This window comes from Gastrolobium bilobum, unplaced genomic scaffold (assembly GCF_033153095.1).
Source record: "Gastrolobium bilobum isolate Gb01-03AN ecotype WA unplaced genomic scaffold, APGP_CSIRO_Gbil_v1 utg5416, whole genome shotgun sequence".
Taxonomy (NCBI): domain Eukaryota; kingdom Viridiplantae; phylum Streptophyta; class Magnoliopsida; order Fabales; family Fabaceae; genus Gastrolobium; species Gastrolobium bilobum.
The window spans coordinates 140,735-162,440 of NW_026896473.1; the positions used below are offsets into that span (position 1 = coordinate 140,735).

Genomic DNA, 21,706 nt, shown 5'->3' on the forward strand with positions numbered 1-21,706 from the left:
GACTAATAATATTTATTTTAAATCTACAATATTGGGAACACCTAATTTTGTCCAAGAGTTTTCCCCCCATTGAATTAAGAAAAAAAAAGGAAACGATAATAATAAAAGAAAAGTGACAATAAGGAAGAGACAGGACTAGAAGAGGAAATGAAAAGTCATTACCCATGCTTTTCCTTACAAAATTCCACATTGAAAAGTAATTTTTTCTTTTCAACTTTTAGTCCCCTTCTATCTATTCAAGTGAGGAAAAACATTCAAAGACATTTGGGTTTCTTATCAAAAAGCGCTCGGGTTGTTTTATTATAAAATTTTTAAGGGAGCTCTTTAGTGCTTAACTCTTGGGACATCGTGGATTAGTAATTGGGCATCTATTGGGTTCTATACTTTAAGTTTTTCACCTTTGAGGTAAGTTTGCCTACTTATTTATTTATTTCTTCTTCTTTTGTTATTTATTTAGTTAAATTTTTCTTTTTTTATTTTCATTATTATTTTTTTACTTTTATTTCTATTTTTTATTCTTTTCTTTTTCTATTCTTGTTTTAGTGTAATATTTAGAAAGTCTATCTTTTTTTCTTCTTATTTTAGAGTAATGTTGAGAAATTTATTGTTCCTTTATTTTTTTTCTTATTGTTTGATAAAATAAATAATTTTAATAAAGAATTAGAATTGTAGAATTTACAGTTTTAGGTCTTAAAAATTACTTTTTATAAAATAATCAAAAAATTTAAAATTACAACTTATTTTAAATATTTCTTATTTAAAATCCTTAAGTTGCAACTTATTTGATATGCATAAATAGATTCTTAAATTTTATATTATTGGCAACATGTTAAAATATTATTTTACATCAATTCATTGATTTGTTTGTATCTGATAGTTCATATATATTATAAATCATAGTCGTTGGATATAATAGTATTAACGGTTAAGATTGAGAGTGTAGCTAATACCGGTGTAAAATAATCCTAACACCCTTCTCTCTCTATATATATATATATATATATATATATATATATATATATATATATATATATATATATATATATATATATGAGGTAAGATCCTTTGACACCAGTATCAAATTTAAAATTTGACACCTCATCTGATAGCCATTAGATCAAAAAAAATCAACAGTGTCACATGCTTACAAATTAGAGTCGTTGATCTTTTTCGATCTAACGACTATCAGATGAGGTGTCAAACTTCAAATTTGACACAAAATATATATATATATATATATATATATATATATATATATATATATATATGAAAAAATATTTCTACAGCCACTTCATATATCCTTGTCTACAACTACCCCTTTTTAACTAAGTATGATCGGTCATACTTTAAAATTGCATTTTCTCTCTCCGCCACGTCAGCCGACAGTGTTCGAGGAGAGAGAAAAAAAGAACAGCTTTATTGTTATAACTAAGTATGACTGGTCATACTTAGTTAAAAAAGAGTAACTGTAGATAAGCTTATCTAAAGTAGCTGTAAAAATACTTTTCCCATATATATATATATATATATATATATATATATATAGAGGCTTTAATGTTTCTAAAGTGAATGTAGATAAGTTATCTACATTCACTCCCGAAACGACGTCGTTTTGGATTAAAAAATTATAATGAAAAAGACTATTATAACCCTGGAATAAATTATAATTACAAAAATATCTTGATTTCCCCCTCAAAACGACGTCGTTTTGAGCTCAATGTAGATAAGCTATCTACATTCACTTTAGAAAAAGTGAACCCATATATAATTATATATATATATATATATATATATATATATATAATATTTTCAAAATATTCTAAAAACACAAAATCAAGTGACTTGTTCCCCTTGTAGTTTTTAGAGTCATTTTAGTTGCACAACTTGGTGATCCCTAACCTAAAAATCTTTTTTATATTTAAAAAAATATACAAACAGAGTCGCTGAGTCATACAACCCTTTCAACTCATAACTTTTAGAGGCATTTTAATTGTACAACTAGATAATACCTAACTTATAAAATTTTATTATTAAAAAAAATATTTTAAAAAAATCAATTAAATTATAAACAAGGATTTAACGAACAATGTAGCTCTGAATTTTCCATTGCACCACGGGATATGTCAGAGTGAAATTTCTCCCGTCAAATCCAAAAAATAATTTTTTTAATTTAACTTTTGTTTTCATAAATAATTATTTTACTTTTTTTGGGGTAAACAAATATTATTAAAGTTTATTAAAAATTTTCACAACTAACTTAAAATAAGATTCTTTGAATGGATGTACTAGAGGTGCATTGTGACTATGTTTCCACCCTTTTCTATGCATAAATAAACTCCGAATCTCGGATCTCAAAATTTCAAGAACAATTTAGAAACAAAGAGGTTTTCCAATTCCTAATTTGAAGAAAATCGGTGGAGACTCTATTTTATTCATTCAGGTTTTCATCCCATCGTAAAAAGGTACAGTCATTGCGAACATGGTAGGGTACCTCTAATATAGTCCTATTTGAAGGCCGTAGTCCCACAACCCACAGGATAAGTAGTTAAGGGTAGAAAATGTGTCGTCGAATTAGGTTTGTGTTGTATCAAGGTTTGACCGGCGTGTAAAATCGTCCAACCTAAACATGACACATATTCATTTATGGGAAGAAAATTCATACCCGAATATGACCCGCTGTGGGTCGTGGATCACACGAGTGACCCATGACTTGTAGCAGGGTTGTGTCAAAATCTCCAAAATTTAAACTCGTTTTTTGGGACAACTCGGGACACGACACAAGAATAATTCGTGTCATTTTTTCAATTTTGGACACGACCCATTTGAAGTGTCATTTTGGATCGACCCGTAGGTTACGACACATTTTGCCATCTCTACAAGTAGTGAATATGGTTCATATAGTCATTGGTTGGCTAGGACTAGTTTGTCTATGTAGTAATTAGTTGGTGCAACTTTTGGGCAAGGATAAAAACCTGTAGCTCAGGGAGAAGCTAGTGGTTCTAGTATGTTGAGAGACTTTCTTCGGCTTAAGCCTCCGACATTTTCCAATTTAGATTATTTGAGGATTCTAACCATTTTGTCAATGGGATAAATAGATATTATATAGCTTTGGGGTTTTTTTTAGTCAGAAGACAATGCAATTGGATACTTTTAGATTGAAGAATATGACTAGGGTACATATGACTTGATAATGTGATTAGAGGGAGAGTTGTTGAGGTACCTCCTATTACATGAGGGGAAATCGTTATAGCATTCATGGATAGCTTTTTGGGATCGAGGTAGACCTCCAACATCATGGTGGCAAAGTATGATATTGTATTCACACATTTATCTAGATATGCTCCTTTTATTAATACTGAATGAGATTACTTAAATCAAGATATCTGTAGATGGTTGGAGGAGATCTCTGTTTATGTTGGTGATGTCCTAAAGGAATTAATTCCTTCGGATGTTGTAGCTATTGATTGTGCCAAGTGGATAAACGCTGGTAAGTTCTCTCAATACTCATTTTGGTAAAGATCTCACTCCACTATATTATTTTGGAAAAAAATGTGTCCTTTTAAAGGACATAAGTCTAAATCTTTTTAAGAGAGAGATAACACAAAGAGGTGTGGGCCCCACTAAAAAAATAAAGACAAAAAATAAAATAAATGTATGAGTCTCATCTCTTTGTATCTCTCTCTCTTAAAATGACACACACTTTTTCCATTATTTTATTTTAGGAAAGGTTATTCTTTATTTTGCTTACATTTTCCTACCTCTCTTAACACTGTTCGATTACAATTTAATCCAACGGTGAAGATTCGCAGGATAAAATACACCCTTTTACCCCTTCCTCTCTCTTACTGCCTCCCACCCCTTCTCTCTCATCCCACCCTCTTCGACTACCATCATGTTCAAAACCTCAATCTAAAATTTTACAAAAAGTAAAATTAAAATCCAAGACCTGGAGAACTAATCAGTCAAAGGCAGACTTGGAGAGAGAAAGGGTGGGAGGCAGTGGGTGAAAGGAAGTGGTAAAATGATTTGTTTTATCCCGTGAATCTCGACCATTGGATTAGATTGTAATCTAACAATGTTAAAAGAGGTAGGCAAAATAAAGGTAGCAAAATAACCTATCCCTTTTATTTTTTATTTATTTATTTTTGTTTTTGGTAACTATTTGATAAACACATTTTGGTGAAGTGTGTGTTTAGAGATGGTGAGATTTCTAGACAGAGTTTAAGGCAAACTTGATTGTATTGGATATATTAGAATTTGATGATATCGTTTTGATTTTTGTCACAAGAAGATTTAATTTCATGCCTCAAGAGAAGAACTATTCCAATTATTAGACGATTATAACATAGCTCCAATAAATATAGTGTCACTTTTGTGTGCATATGAGTTTGGTAGAGGAGAAATTTTTTTTACCAAAAATCTCAATTTATAGGAATATGGTGAGAAATTGATTTTTCCGAAAATGTTACTAAAGAGTTATTTGATAGGCAAAAATATTCTCAAAAATGTTGGATCAATTTTACTGATAATATGTTTGGTTGATTATAAAGTATTACTGGGAATGTGGGGTGATTTTACAAAACTACCCTTTCCAATTTTATGATCCTTGATGAAACTCTCATCATCGTCTTCCTTTCTCTCTCACTTCCCAACCCCTCGTCTAGGATGACAGAACAACTTCCACAATCTTAAAAAACAAAACCCACAAACGACCCCCAAAGAAGAAACTATGGATGTGTTTGAATGTGTTTTTGTTTTTATAAACTGTTTTGAGGATAAATTTTGAAAATTGATTTTAGAGTAAAAAATAATAAAGCTTGTTTGAATATAGTTAATTTTAAAGTTATAAAGAAGTTGTAGTTATTTACATAAATACTATTAATGAATCCTTATATTTACAAGATTGTCACAGCAAAATAATTTAAAATTAAAATTAAAATCGATTTAATTATAAAAATACCATTAATAAATCCTTATTCGTTTTGCTTTTTCAGTTTTTAAAACAAAAAAACAGATGCTGTTTTGAAAACACATCCAAACAATTTTTTTTTGTTCTATTATTTTTAAAACTTAAAAACTGTTCTTGATAACAGAAATCAAACAGAGCCTGTCTTTTTGCAAAAATGGACTTGGATTTGGTAGCTCGCAATGTGGGACACTTAAAACTCATCAATTCCTTTCATGGGTCTCGGGTTTCTTTGAGAAGGGAAGCTGCGAGAGATGATGAGAAAGTGGTTTGGGAACTGGAACTGGAAGTTGGTGGTTCCAAAGACAATGATGGGGTAACAGTGGGTCTGAATGCAAAACCATGGATCCTTAAATGGGTACCACTTCGAATTTGAAAATTTCATATGCCAATTTTTACAATAGCTGTGTTAGTTTCGTGTGCCAAAGGGTGATTCCTGGTTTCAAAATAATTTATATTTTCAAAATCTAAAACTTTACAAGAGAAGGAATTTTGATTAAGCTGTATTTTTGCAGGGGTTGGGTGCATGAATTTTGAAGAAACAAGCGATGTCATCGTTGAAACCCATGGCGGCGTGAAGCAGGGATGAGAGAGACAAGTTGGGTAACCCAACTAAACAAAGTACTTTTGGAAGAAAAATTAATCAAAACTTTCCCACCGTGTGATAGGATTATTAGATGGAGTTTTTGTTCACATTTCAAAATTCTGGGAATATAATTTTTTCGGTATAAATTTTAAATTTCCTTCTACAAATATGGGATAATCAGATTACCACTGTTACTTTCTAGGAAAAAACAATTTTCCCATCTACCAAACACTGACTTTTCTAACTTTGGTTAGAAATGTTGTTTGATTAGCGGTCAAAATAAACCAATTAGATTTTATATGATATATTATTGTTATTATTATTATTTTGGAACGCTAAGGGAGATTTGGCTGAAAATTTGGTAAAAACTCCTTTAAAATATGAAAATTATAAATTAGTATTAATATTTTCTCCCAATTATTTCAATTTTATGTTGTTAGACGCAAACTTGTGTGTCACAGAAATATTTTCAGTGTTCCAGGACCAAAGAGTACTTGGTGCTCATCTAAGAAACTCGAACACGCAATTTTTTTTAAAAATAGCGTGTCGGACACGTGTCCGATACGTTCGAACACGCGGTCAATATTTTGGGACACGTGGTCAATTCTCTGACACGCTCCAACACGTTTTTTGGACACACGGTCAACTTTTTCGGATACGCTCAGACACGTTTTTTTTAGTCTTAATTTTATTTTATTAACTAAAAATAAAAAACATTTATAAATCAATTTTTTTCTGTTCTGAAATTTGACATGAAAAATTAACAAGATACGAAAAATTATTATTTTTTATATTTATGTTATGAAATTTGAATATTTGATTGGTTATATGTATTAAATATAAATTATATTATATATATTAAAAATATTATTTAATATCAAAACGTGTCCCAACGTGTCGAAATATGTCATTTTTTAGAATTAACGTGTCGGCGTGTTGTGTCGTGTCGTGTCCCTCCCGTGTCAATGTCCCTGCATCATAGGTGCTCATTTTACCAAATGTAGTAAAAGTAATACTTTTACCTTATCTTTACCTTTATATTTATTTTCATTCATATCTCACTTTTTTCTATTTTTGGAGGGAATCATGTGCTCTTGGAGCACAAAAAATAAGCTTGTGCATCACTATTGTGACATGATGTGGGATCCCATTGATTTTGTTTACATTTTTATAATATTTTCCTGCATTATTTAAAACATGACACTCATTTTTTATAGGAAAATACTACTCTCATTTTACATGAGGTAGTTATCTCATTTTCTCTCACATCGAAAATCGCACCCTTTCTTTTTTCTTTTTCTTTTTTACTTTTTAATGGTGGACCCCACTTAAACTCTCTCTATAGCATGAGATAATACTCTCATGTAACATAAGATTAATATTCCCCTTTTTTATACTATATTTTTACATACTAAATACATATTTGGTTTTTATTAGCTTTTAAGGAAAAAGTAATATTTATCAAAGTTATTCCACTGAAATTTTAACTGTAAATTATTTTAAATACAAAATAAACTAAATAAAAAATATTAAAGAGTCATTCCATAATTCATGGTGCCTTAAACTTTCACTCATCACAATGACCAAAACTGTGAAACCTACTTTTATACCATTTTAAATCTTAAACACTAATCCTATATGTGTATCAAGTAAAAAAAGATAAAATTATCCAATACATCAGGATTTTACTTGTCCAAGGGTAGCTGGGTTGTCAATTAAACCCTGGTTAAAGTAAATTTTTGAAAAAAATTTAGGGGTAGAGTACGTGCCTCTCTCCTTAAGGGGATAGTTTCATCCTTTCTCATGTGACAAAATTCAATGCACTTGCTATTCCAATAAGGAGGCAGCCTTTATGGCCGTACTTCTAGCACAAAGTGGCCGAAAAAAGTTATACCAAAAAAATACTTGCCCAAATGGTAGTAGTTTTAATCGGGTCTATTAGGATTTCAAACAAATATTTAAAAAAATTAAAATAAAAAATTCATTATGCAAAATTTAGAAGATAATTTGCAGAAATTTATTCAGGGGAGATGATATATAATAAGTATTAATGTTTTTTATGTTTGTAGGAGATAATTTTATCTCTTACATATATATATAAAAGTGTGTGGAGTCCATATAAAACCAATTGAAGAGAAAAAAGAAAAAAATTATAGATCTCACGCACTTTAATATATGTATAATATGGTGGAAAAAAAAAATGCTTTGGTTGAACCCACCAAAGCAAGTGAATTCATGGACCAACGCTGCTGTCGCGTTGACGCCCGCGAGTGCCAATCTTGACGCCATTCCCTATATATGCACATAACTAATTTTCTCTGTTTTTGACACCCCTCATATACTCTCCATCATCTTAGCTAACTACGCTTAACTTCTCTCTCCCCCCCCCCCCCCCCCCCCCCCCCCCCCCCCCCCCCCCCCCCTCTCCCTATACCGCTCCCTCTCTCCCTATACAACTTTCTTTGTTTTTCTCTTTGTTGTGTTGTTTTCTTTTCTCTTTCTAAAAATCTTTTTAGGTTTAATTTTGTAATCGAGCATTCTTTTTAGTCACCAGGGTCGTTTTTTCAAGTTGAGGAACACATGTTATTTTACACTTTTAAGTGTGTGTATATACATTTATAATTTCATACATATAACTTTCATTATTTGGAGTACCTTCATTGCCTACTTTCAGTGCAAGAGGATCACCATGTTGCAGGATGTTATTCTCCCGCCACCGCCACGGCTGCCGCAACTGGCTGAGCAACTCCCCATTGTAATGACCTCGAGCTTGTTATATCAATCATGTATATATAGATATAATGTCAAAGCATGTGTTGGAACTAAGCTATCTTTGTGTGTCATGCAATATCTATAACTATAAATAGTTTTCTTTTGAGTTTATTTAATTGTATGGAACTTCACAAGTTTGTTTGGAATGTGGGTTTTTCTTTATTTTGGAAAGAGAACGAGTCTAGAGTAGTGATAAAATTATTTTTTTGTCACTGAAAAGTTATAGATTGAGATTCGGGAAACAAAATTCTTTCATATATACGAGAATAAGACTGCATATAAGAATTGTTGTCACTCTAGTATTTTTTTTTTAATATAATTTTGGGACACTCTTTCTTATATTTTAGAAGCCAAGTAGTGTTCGTGGCCGGGGTGCGATTTATTATCTGTTATTAATTCCTCCTGTCCTATACTCTATTAATTCTATCAAAGCATGAATCATGAATATGATTTGTTTATGTATGTTACATGTTTCATCTTAATTTGTTTCTGAGAATTCTGAATAATATTTCCCTTATTGGTAACTGGAAGCTATATATATAGTGTTAAGTATTAATTATCCTAGAAAAACCATAAGCCATCCTCAAATTATTTTTCCATGAAGGCTTCCCTTACAATTTGTAGTACAAAGAACATTTTCTTTCCTGTATTTATATGGTTCGTGAGCATAATGTTTATTGACTGGCAATAAGAACGAATCAGAGACTCTTTTTTGATGTTATCAAGTCCAAGACAATGATGTCCTTGCCACAAAAATGACATTTTCTAAGGGCAAAATAGTAAAGTGATGTAACATTTTCCGTCAATAGCCATTTAACCATAGCTTTCGGTTCTAGTGGAATATATATCTCTTTGGGGGCTTCTTGTATAAGCTTTGCTAATTTTGATATTCTTTATTCAGTTAGATAGGGAGAAACAATTCACACGGAAAACACAGCATTATGGGGTTCCTTTAAGTGGCTTTCAATTTCCACTTACTAGAACAAAAATAACATAGCATGATCAATTGGTTCTTCCTTTGTTTTTACATTGTTGTATTTCATAGTAACATTGGCTCCTACGTGTCACATGAAGGCATTGAAGCACATTTTTTTTTTTTAGATATTTCAATCGGTTCATCGCTTCGCGACTAGTCTGATTCGGAGCGAGTTCTAAGATTAAGACTTTAAACCCCTCCCAAAGATAGTATTGAAGAGGATCAAACACATGCACTGAGCTACCATTGTTTAGTTATTTTTTAATAACTCATAAAAGCCATCCCTTTTGGAGAATTTTGTTATCTTTCTCACCAAATATGGACTAAAAGTGACTGGACTATGCAACCAACCAGAGTAGCATGTAGAATGCCTCATAGGGCTTTTGCACATTGCTTTATTTCATTTTATTCTTTACATAGAAAGAGTAATATTTTGGTTAGTAACTTGGCATGTTTTTTTGTTTTGGAATGCCCACTACACCTACCTACAAATTAAGCCAGAAGTTTCAATTGATTAGAGAATATTAGCTTTTCAATTTCTATTCTGATCAAAGAGAACAGTTCAGACCCATGTCTATCAACAAAAAGAGGAATTGGATTCAGATATGAAAAGGCATAATGAGAAAAATTATATTATAGAGAATCACGTTTCTAGTTTGTTTTTATAAATAATGGGGTCTTCGTTAAAATTATTCTGAGTCTGTGTTATAGTAAGTAGTTTTTCGTAAACATGTTGTCTACATCCTTTATATGTCATTCACTGCAGGACGAAATTTCAAGCCCAATTAGTGCTCGAATTTTCGAACTTTGTGACACTGAATTGTTCCAAGAGACTCTGCAGAACTTTGAGGGTACCTCCAACTCAAATTGTGGCCATGAAGAAAATTCATCATATACCACAAATATATCTCTAGCTTTAGATGTAGACAATAAGATCAATAGCAATAGCAATATAGTCACCACCCCATCTAGTAATATTGCAACCACTACCAACACCAACACCAACAACAACACAACAAAAAGCAGTAACATGTGTATTATCTTTGACTCCCAAGAAGAAATTGATAATGACACCTCTGCCTCCATAGACTTCTCATCATCTCCAGCTTTTGTTGTTCCCCTACTTCTTCCAATCACAACAACTCAGCAGGAACAATTTGATTTCTATTCATCATCAGGTTCAGTTTTGAAGGGTCTCTCTCAGTATCCCACTAATCCTGTTGTAGCACCACTTATTGGGGCTCCATTATCATCTGTTTTTGAAGATGATTGCATATCTTCAATCCCTTCTTATGTGTCTCTTAACCCTTCATCTCCTTCTTGCTCTTATCTCAGTCCTGGCTTAGGAGTATCATACATGCCTCCTAGGCCACTTAATACTGCTGAAAGTTCTGGGTTATTTGGTGGGAGCATTCTACTTGGTTCTGAACTGCAGACACAAGAATTGGATTACCAAGGAGAAAATGGTGGAATATGTTGTACAGATTCAATTCAGAGGGTGTTTAACCAACCAGACCTTCAGGTATGTGCAATTTTCAATGTTATCCTTGATTGATTTTATTTTATTTTTTGTTTTCCAACCTATTCATAAATTACTCGACTAGTTCGGTTCGAGCACAGTCGAACCTAGATAGAGGACAACTCTCCCAAAACCATTTTCTTCATTCTCAGAGCTCAAACTTGAAACTTTTAGTTAAGGAGAGCAAGCTCCTTACCAATTAAACCAATGGTAGTTGGTTCTTTGATTGCTTTTAGTTAACAGTCAATGACCAAACCAAAAATTTCAGTCCAAATGTTCAATGCATTCAGAAATAAGAGGGGGGGAAAGTACAATGAACCAAGAAATTTTATTGATGCTGCAAAGCTTACTTCTTGCAAGTTTTAAAGGTTGGAGCAGTAAAGTTCTTAAAAATTAGAAGAGGCAATTTCACAGGTGGACTTTTTGGGGTAAAGCTCATGGTCCACAAATCTCTAAGCTAAAACCTCATAGGTGACCATATACATCAAACAATGACCAACATGTCAGTCCCTTTATGAAGTCACCTGTGTTAAAAAGTAATATAAATTTGGCCTAGCAGGAAGGAATAAAAACTTTGAGCAAATTTTTAAAAATAATAATAATAATAATAATAAACAACATCATCATTAGAAAGACTCACTTTATGGGTGGGTTTATGTGAATATCTCTTTTTACAGTTTCTAATTAAAGTTATTATACAGTTTAACAATTTTCCTGTGTGTTGTATAAGAAATTGATCTTTATAATTGTAATTTCTCTCCCAGGCATTTGGTTCTGAGAGTCAGAAACTGGTAGCTGGGGCTGGGAGTTCTGCCACTTTGGCACCAGAAATCTCAAGCTTGGAGGACTCTACCTTAAAGGTTGGAAAACTTTCTGTTGAGCAAAGGAAAGAGAAGATTCATAGATACATGAAGAAGAGAAATGAAAGAAATTTCAGCAAGAAAATCAAGGTACTACTATATATATGAAGCAACAAAATAGAAGCATATCAAGAAACAAAATTTAAAGAGAGCGAGAGCCTTGAGCAGTGATAAAATTACTCTTTTGTGAATAAAAGGTCACAAGTTCGAATCGGAAAACGGTCTCTTTACAAATATGCAAGGCTGTATACAAGAATTGCTCTCACCTCTACCCTCACTATTCACGATTTAATGGGGAGTGATTTTTTTATCAAGAAACAAAATTTGAAATCCATAATTCAATATAATTTCCTTTCTTATCAACCATGTTTCCTACATATTTTTTAAAAATTCAACTAATGATGCAAGAAAATATTATGCAGTATGCATGCCGCAAAACATTGGCAGATAGCAGACCCCGAGTTAGAGGAAGGTTTGCAAAGAATGATGACTTTGCAGAGAGTCATGGACCAGCTTGTAGCAATCATGAAAAAGAAGTAAGATTCCCTTGGCACATTTAATTGTTAAATTCATTCATAACAGGATATTGTTGTTCAACTTGCCTAAGTCTAAAAGAAAAAGAAAAAAAAAATTCCCTATCACTTTTACCTTTTCAATTATTGGATGGTATAATTCCTTAATCCTATATTCCTTCCATTTTGTACTTAACAGATAGTTATGAAAGAAGATGATGATATGGTGGATTCCTCAGATATCTTTGCCCATATCAGTGGGGTGAACTCCTTCAAATGCAACTATTCCATCCAATCTTGGATTTGAATTAATAGTTTTGACTTTGACTAGTATATCTACATTTAGCTTGTGTAAATTTTTGATAGGGCTCTGTTCCTTCCTGGGTTTGATGGTTTGAGGAAGCTGAATAATTGGGGTCCAAATATTATACCAATAAGTGAGTTAGGAACATGCAGAAAGTAGAAACTGTGTAACATTTTTGCTGATAATGTCTTTTTCATTAAGTTGTAACTAAGAATAATAACTTGTATTAAACCAGTGATGTAGCTTCTTTTATAATATTTAGGAACTTGCTTTTATGTAATTTTACATGATTGGCCTGTGAAAGCAAAGAAAAGTGCAATTATTATTATTATTTTTATTTAGTTTACATTGCATTAGATAAACGCTTTTATATATAAATAAAGGGAGCATCTAATCTCATGTTATAGGAGATACTCCCTTTTATACTATGGATCCAACACATGGTGGATCCCACCATATATTAAAAAAATAATAATAAAATACGTTTATTAATGTATTTACAACTTAAGATAACTCTCTCCTCTTACGCGTGAATAATTTTCCATAAACTAAACATATGGTAAACCATAAACCTTGCAATACCGCTAAACTAGGTCATGCCTGCATCTCTTGTTGGCTAATACCTGTTGACAACAGATCACTTTTTTCTGTATGACGTTTGACTACTCTTAAGAAAGGTCCACAAAGGATAAAAACAGTTACACTTTTATTTCGGTAACTTGTAGAATATTTGTCAAATTCTCATCCAAAATTTCTAGAATACTTCCTTCAATTCTTATTGTTGGAGACTATGGATGTGAGAGAGAAGTATTTACATTAAATTGGTTATTTAAAAATATATGGAATATTTAATCACTCCTTTTTTTTTTTTTTTGATAACATTTAATCACTCCTTTAAGCATGAAGTTAGTGAGTAATTATTATTAAATAACTATTTTAATACGAAGCGTTTATTTTTAATATTTATACTCATTAGAAATGGGAAAATTAAGGTTCAATCTATGAGTTGCAATGTTCAACTTGAATTTAATTCATTTACATTTTGAGAAATGACATTATTAATATCATTTTTATATTTATTAATGATGTATGAATTTGTTATTAATGTTTGTTGTTAGCTATCATGCTAAAAGTCGATTCTCATATAAGATATAACCATAATCAATTATTAGTCTATTATCATTAATTTGTACATCATTGTCCGATCTAAATATTAAAAAGAAAGTTGGTACATAAATATTGGTGTTGTTTACTTTTTTTTGTCTGGTAAGTCAAAAAATTTTGAGTGATTTACGCGAGCCTAACAAATAGGCGCGCTTGGGGACGGAGCAGCCCCGCCTAGGTTTTCAAAGGACGCCCTACGAGGGAAATCTTTCAATAAAAAAGTCTCACTCACCAGTGAGGTCGTACCTACGACATAATTTATTGTGAATCGGGACCACCATTTTTTGAGTGGTCCCTCCGTTTGGTACATGGATTTTTCTCGGATTTTTGAGAAACTGAATTTTTTTAAATTTTAAATTTTCAGATATTATCGTAAACTGAATATAAAAATTATATTTTTGAAAATCGAGATTCCCGGACAAATAAAAATTTCTCCTGTACCAAACGCCCCCGTGTAAATAGGAGGGTAAAATTAGAAAAGAGAAAAAATAATAGGGGTAAAGAAGGAAAGAAAAAATTAATGATGTGAGAGGGAGCACCAAAAAATTCAGTAGTCCTGGACCATATTAAATATTTCTCGTACCTATCGACGCCGACCTCATAACTCGCTACCAAGGGATGGCCCTGCAGCTGCCAATATGAAAGAAGGGTGAGCTTAGTCGAAACCATGCCGACTCCAAGCCATCATAAGCACAAGATATCACAATTGCGATCAACGCCGCCAACAAGCCGATCTCAAGAAGCCAAGCCCGAACCAAGAGAGCTTAGCCCCTCTTAGGCACCTCAAGTAAAAAGGCAAGTACTTCAGCCTGATAGTCCAAACTTTTAATCTACCGAACTGTTATATACCCATGTACTGGGGCCCTTCTCGCCACATGAAGTGAGCATGATCCATTTTCAAATAAATCTTCTATAAATAAAGAGTTAAACTTTATATGATTGTCTTTACAACTTTAATCTTTATTGTTGTCACTATACACACAACTTGTTTCTTATTAATATATGTTTGTTATTTCTCTTATCTTCCACTTGTTATCTTCAAATTGAATTTTAAGTCTATGAAATTTCAGATTGAAATAATTATGTTTATGTTTTCAGTCATGCGCTAAGTTATTTTGGAATGGAAAAGTTGTGAAGCTCTTAAAGAACTATGCTCAAAACTTTTGCACTGAAACTTTTGTATTTCTATGATTTAAATAATTTTAACTCTTTGAGTGTCAATGAAAATTGAACTTAAACTGAGAAAGGAACTTTCTTAAGGAAGAGATTTCAGACAGCTTAACCATAGGAGGAAGGTAGGACTATAGAAACAATCCTACTGGTTGTCTTAGGAATAAGGGACCACCTCGTCCTCTGAAGGTTCTGAATTTAGTAACTGTTGGAGTCAAGGGAGCCATAGGAATATGAAAACTTGTGAGCCATTTAGTCAATGAGTTAAGGAATTAGAGTTGGCAGTGAAAAGACCTGAACAAATTCAGAAGGGTTAAGTCTTGAGTTAAGAGATAGCAATTTAAGAATGGGGAAGGGTTAAGCTTGTGAATTGTTGAAAAATCCTTTGAATACACTATGTATCAATTCGACCATGTTGAGAAAATTAAAGAAAAATATTGTAAATTGTATTGTGGCATGATGGAAGGTATATGAATGTATTGGTGATTTGGTTGTTAAGGTTGTTTAAGTGATGAAATTGGTTTGTTAAACTTAAAGCACAATTGTTAATACTTTGGGATTTAATGGCCGTTAGCTAGGGTTTTTCTAAGAGTTGTTGTTTATGTTTGCTTGTGTATTCTCAAGCATGTGATTGATCATATTGTGGTATGATCATTGTAGATTGACTCTCTTTGATCCAATCTTGGAGGATTAAGCTTTGGAAGCTTCTCTCTTTTGGTTTGTGAAATTGCTTGTGAAACTTTTATAGGTAAAATTTGGTGTGTCCTAGGGTTAGTCCATTTGTGTGCTCCGCCATGTCCTTTGAGAATGGTTGAATTTGTGATCTTTGATAATGTGTGATCTTTGATAATGTGTGATAGAGTATGATCATGTATTTTTACCTGATGTTTGACATGCGTTTTGGCATGCATTCTGGCATGCTATCTGATATATGTTTTGGTATACTAGTAACTGGTATATGTTTTGATATACTAGTATCTCTGGCCAGTAGATAAATTTATGGAAGTTCCACTGGATTGGTCTCCGTGGGCAGTTCCAATCGAGTTTTGCCATAGTGCTGTCTTCGTTTTGGGAGAGGTATTAGGAATGTCTCGGGAGTTAAGTGTGGTAGTATATAATATTCTTGTTTGGATGTTCTTGATTGTTTGTGCAGTGATTGTTGTGATATCGTATTTTATATTGTTCATATATTTGTTATTACATACACATTGAGTGAGCCATTGGGTGGAGTGACCCTCCAGGACCCGTGGTTTACTGAGATTGTCAAATCTCACCCTGCGTTATGGGGCATTATTTTCAGGTACCATTAGTGCTGTTGGAGAAACCTTGCGCAAGAAGCCCATGTAGAGTGGATACAAGTATATGGAGTATTTTGACATGTACATAAGAGTGCATAAGAATTACTTGGCATTTTGAGATATTATTTTGATGCAGTTGAAAGTTGTTTATTTTGTATCATTGACTTAGTGCATGAACATTGATCCTGTATGAGATGTTGTGGACATGCTTAAAGTTGTTCATGCTTTTGTTTCTAAGTCATTTGATATTATGTTGCTTATGTGATAGTTTAATTTGATAGTTAATGTAATGTAATGGTATCACTGGAGAATCTTGTTTATGTAATTATTAATGTATGTGATGGAAGGGCCTAAAGCCTATTGTAGTTATTAATAATGTTTAATTATACGAATTGATGGATATTGTGGGTTGTAAGTGCACCAATGTTGTTGATCCTTTGGATGCCACTCTTTTGATATATTAGGTATCATTTTTGAGTATTGGAACACACTTGTATAAAGTGGGTAAAAGTTGTAAAAACAAAAGAGACTCTGTCAAAATTTCTAGAAAAACAGTGAGATTTTACCCTAACTTTGAGAGACCATAACTCTATCCATAGTGGTCCAATTAAGATGTACCATACCTTATTTTGAAGCCTAAGATGTCCCCATGTTGTCATAAAATTTGGTGTCATTTGGAGATGTAGAAATTTCTCAATTTGCGTTTGAATGAGAGTTGTTCTGTACGCATTGTAAGTTGACAGCATTGATGTTCGTTTTTGAAAAATTCATATCTCTCTCATTTCTTACCCATATTAGGCTTATGATATATCGAACTGGAGCTTGAGGTGTATCCTAGAACATAATAAAATTTGGTGGAAAATAGATGTGTGGAATGTCTGAAGATTTTAAAATAGTAAGGAATGTTTATGTACCTAACAATGCAGTTTTGAATGTTTTAAGGAAGTAACTTACGACGAGCGTATCCGAAGTTGTAGAACCCCAAATAGAGCGTGTGATACCTTGTTGGAAAGGTAAAAGAATGTAGAATAACATATCAAAATATGGAAACTTATGGACAAGTAGTCCATGTGAAGTTTTGGAAAAACTGAATGTACCTTAAGTTGGTAAAATATCCAAATTGTGTATTTATGCTTCGTTGGTTTATAGAAATCGCTTAGCAATTTTAAATGGACGTTGTATGATGTTAAGAAATAGTATTTATGGTTCCACAATAGTTTTGAGTTGCAATCACATTTTTGGGAAATGTTTATTACGAATATTTGGTAAACGTAATGATTTTGTAAACGGCAATAAAAAGAAAAAAATTTGCCGTAATTTGTGAAGCATACTATTGTGATTGTAACTGCGTTTAATATCATAAACAATGATAACATGACTGGATTTATACAGGGTGTTACAGCTTCTGGCCCATTCAAATAAAATTGCTCCCATATGCAAAAATGCACCTAGTTATGAATTTTACATTGAAAAATGGTGAATTTAACAATCAAAACATAAATATAGATCTCCAAAATCAAGAGCTATCACGACTCACTACATTATTTGGGTAAAATGTTTGGATGTGAAATCAATATAGTAAAATGTTTCCTTTTCACATACTATGGTCAAAAGGCCCTAAATGTGAGAATTAGGAAAAATAGTCCAACACAAAATTTCTAGCTCTTCTTAACTTTTAAAAGCAACCATAATCACTTTTTTTAAACTTCTAAAAATCAAGATATTCTCAAAATATATAATACACTATAGGTCATGAAACAAAGTTTTCCCTTATTAGAACTAAAAGCATTTCATTTTTTTCGTTAGTTGGCTTTCCCACAAAATTAAAATTAAATTAATACAATATTATCTAAATCAATATTTACCAATCAGTCTTAGAGAAGTTGGGCCTAACCACACAGTTAAACCTAGTCCAAGTGATGATTGAATGAAAATTATGATGGAATCCGTTGTTATATTGCATGTGATGGTATTTGTGGGATGACGATACTAATGATGGAGAATCTATTTGTCTAGAACAGATGGGGTGAGTTCTTACAAGGCACTCTGACGCTTAAGTCAATATTTGAGTGATGAGCTTAAGTAAATTGGAAGAAGATGATCATACCTGAGCTTTGAATCTCTCTTTTATAATTGCAGCATAACTTACTTATGTCGCCTCAGTATGGCGGCATGCATTCGTATTGGTGGATTGCAGTGGCTTTGTAAGCCTATCCCGTTTGTGGGATGCCTTTGGCAAGCCATGATAGGTAGGCTTAGTTCGAATCTCATGCATATTCCTTAGCCATTGGCTATTAAGGAAGATCAAGAGTCGTGAGCTACTGTCAGACCAGATGTGTGTTCACGGGATTGCGTGTACGCATGATATACGTGTTTTCTTATTGACTAAGTCTTTATCTTTGGACATTGTGGGCTATTATTGGACTGGACCCTTCATCCTACATGGTATGGGTCCAGATCATTTACTAACTCTTAGTAATTTAATTTCAAAGTAACCCGAAAAGTCATCATAAAAGCACAACATTTATGATGTGATGAAACAGGAATAAATTCAACTTGATTAATGTAAATTCAATTAAAACATGTTAATCAATTATTATTCAGATCTATTCTATAATAAATTAAATAGTTAAATATATATTAAATACAGACTATCAAATACTCTTCTAAGGCATTCATTAGCAACCTTTTCTGGTGGACATCTATCCGTTGGAATTTTAAATTTTTTTGTCAAATTCAAAATAATTTTTTTGGTAGGTAATGCAATTATTTTTTTTAACTTTTTCCATAATTTTCCATCTATTTTTCGTCAATCAATTATAACTGAAAATGCAAAACTATATTATTTTTAAAAATTCATGATGTTTAATTGATTGAGTGTTGACATGAGCTAATTAATTATATTTTTCGTGCAATTTTGATAGGGTTCCTCCCATGATTATATATCAGGAGAAATATCAAATCCCTTAATCTTTGGAATTAAATAAAATCAATTTTAATTTTTTTTTATCAATTAGAGTTTTTATTGTAATTATTATTTTTCTTTTCACATATAGGTTGTCTTGTAAATTTGTCATATATATGAAGTATTTTTTAATTAATTCATTTATGAAAAAAGTAAAACTTGTAAGTTATAACCCTTTAATCATTTTTTTTTTCTAACATTTGAATTACATGTCGAAGTTGTAGTTTGATACAAAAATATAAAAAAAATAAAATATAATTTGTTTATCCATTATTAGCTTTGTAACACCCCGTATGCGGTCAATGTATTAACATACAAATGGTATTTAAAGCGCAACTTGCAATAATTAATCGCGGAAGCAATAACTATTTTCTTCAAATAAACAAGGCTAATCCTCATGGTGGATTAACTTTTCCTTTTAATAACAATCCTTATGTAATTGCAACACTAAAATAAATCTGAAATACCTCGTCTCATAAATAACAATTCAAAAGCATCCATAACTCATGGTGTTATAATACAAATACCCAAGTCAACAAATAAACAAGTCATTTAATAGTGGCATAAACAACCCCTATGCTCACCTCAAATAATAACAGAGTCCAATCAAGTCTAGTCATAATAAAGTCTCCTTATAGTAAAATGAATAATCATAATATACATGACTTATAACAATAATAAATTCTCTATGCTGACCTCTTACCTCTATTAGTGTCCGTCTCACGAACGTCATCTCCTGAAAATGGGCCCCAAAAAGGGGTGAGACTTATAATAGAAATCTCAGTAAGACAAGGGGTTCTCAAGGAATCCTCCACCCCAAACTCACTTACATGTATAATATAAGTTCTAAAACAGTGCATGCAGTATATAAAGAAGCAGATTAATAACAAGATAAAGGGAATGGCTATACCGGGCCATTTATAGCAGTAAATAATCCAGTATATAAAATGAGTATGCCATGCAATATATCAAATGAGTGTGCAATGCTGCATATGTCCATGTCATGTGTGTATGCATCCTACTGGCCAGAGAATAAAAGGTAGGGATTATGCACATCTGCAACCCACAGTACAAGGCTCATCTCTTGTACCTCACCCATAGAGTTACCATATTTTATGTTGCCCACATACTCAGGGACTATCGTCTAGGGTGGAGCATACCATATACATAAGATATGGCAAATGCACTACATCATAATCCAGCTCAACAACATAACCAATACTCATAACATAAACAGATATAATTTCATAATCCAGCTCAACAACTTATCCAATACTCATAACATAAACATATATTATTCTATAAAACATACCATGCACATAAACCAATCCCCCATGGGGTTTGGCGGAACAAGCAACAGATAAAACCGAGGACCAAAAAGCTTACCTGTATCGGTAATGTCCTCAAATACCAACTCAGTATCGACGTGGTCACCGACAACCAAACAATCCAACGAGTCACAATCTGGTTTAATGGCAAACACATTGTCAATAATCATATCTTACAATTTCATGTCAAATTGAACATGTTTTCTTTTTCATTTAGCGTACTGCAAGCTTTTCCCAAAGCCCCCAAGCACAAACTGTCTTTACCATTTTTAAAATTACAATTTAAACTCTTTACCAAATATTCTAAGATTTTAATATGTTAAACTAGACATCTCAAGCTTTCCAACTACATATTTATGTCTCAATCGGAGTTGTATAACTCCGGTTATGATTTTCGCAAAGTGACTGCTACAAACTGAATTTCCAGCAACCAAAACGCGACTTCAAACTAACACAGAGATCAAACCACTTATCCAATGACTACGAAATTTTACAGAGTGTTAGACCTATGTGTTAGCTTCACATAGTTACAAACCTCACTCAATTTAGAGCTCTGTAGCTCGCGATATCGCGATTTTACCAAACTAGTGCATTGTTGTCACATTTGCACTAAGTAATCGATTACCGTACGTGGGTTACCATTAATGGTAATCGATTACCACTCAAAGTTAATCGATTACCACCTGAGCAGAATGCGAAAATACGGATTTTTCTGCATAATTCGAGCTTCAATGGCCTCCCAAGGTTCCTACCTTCGATTTATACCGTGGAGCAGAACCGGTATCTGCACTTTTAGTCATAAAAATGACTTTCAACATTATTAATCACTTACCATAATTATTTGAGCTTTCTCATAATTATTAGGGTCAATTTTGGAATTATTTCCTAATTCTTATATTTATTTAATTAATTTTCTAAATTAACGGTGCGGGTTCTTACACATCTCCTGCACCTCACCCACGGAGTTACCATCTTGTATGTTGCCCACATACTCAGGAATTACCGTATAAGGTGGAGCACCTCATATACATAAGATATGGCAAATGCACTACATCATAATCCAGCTCAACAGCATATCCAATACTCATAACATAAACAGATATAATTCTATAATCCAGCTCAATAGCTTATCCAATATTCATAACATAAACATATATTATTCCATAAAACATACCATGCACATAAACCAATCCCCCATGGGGTTTGGCAGAACAAGCAACAGATAAAACCGATGACCAAAAAGCTTACCTGTATCGGTAATGTCCTCAAATACCAACTCAGTATCA

General features: G+C 32.5%; 1 protein-coding gene across 1 annotated transcript; it reads left to right on the plus strand.

The window, feature by feature from the left end:
• The first annotated feature begins 5,123 nt into the window (after positions 1-5,123).
• Positions 5,124-12,498, plus strand: LOC133299906 (two-component response regulator-like PRR37). Its single transcript, XM_061499400.1, has 5 exons — positions 5,124-5,324; positions 10,067-10,822; positions 11,584-11,769; positions 12,102-12,215; positions 12,391-12,498. The coding sequence occupies exons 1-5, from the start codon at positions 5,124-5,126 to the stop codon at positions 12,496-12,498; spliced, it is 1,365 nt and encodes a 454-aa protein (XP_061355384.1).
• Positions 12,499-21,706: the final 9,208 nt, after the last annotated feature.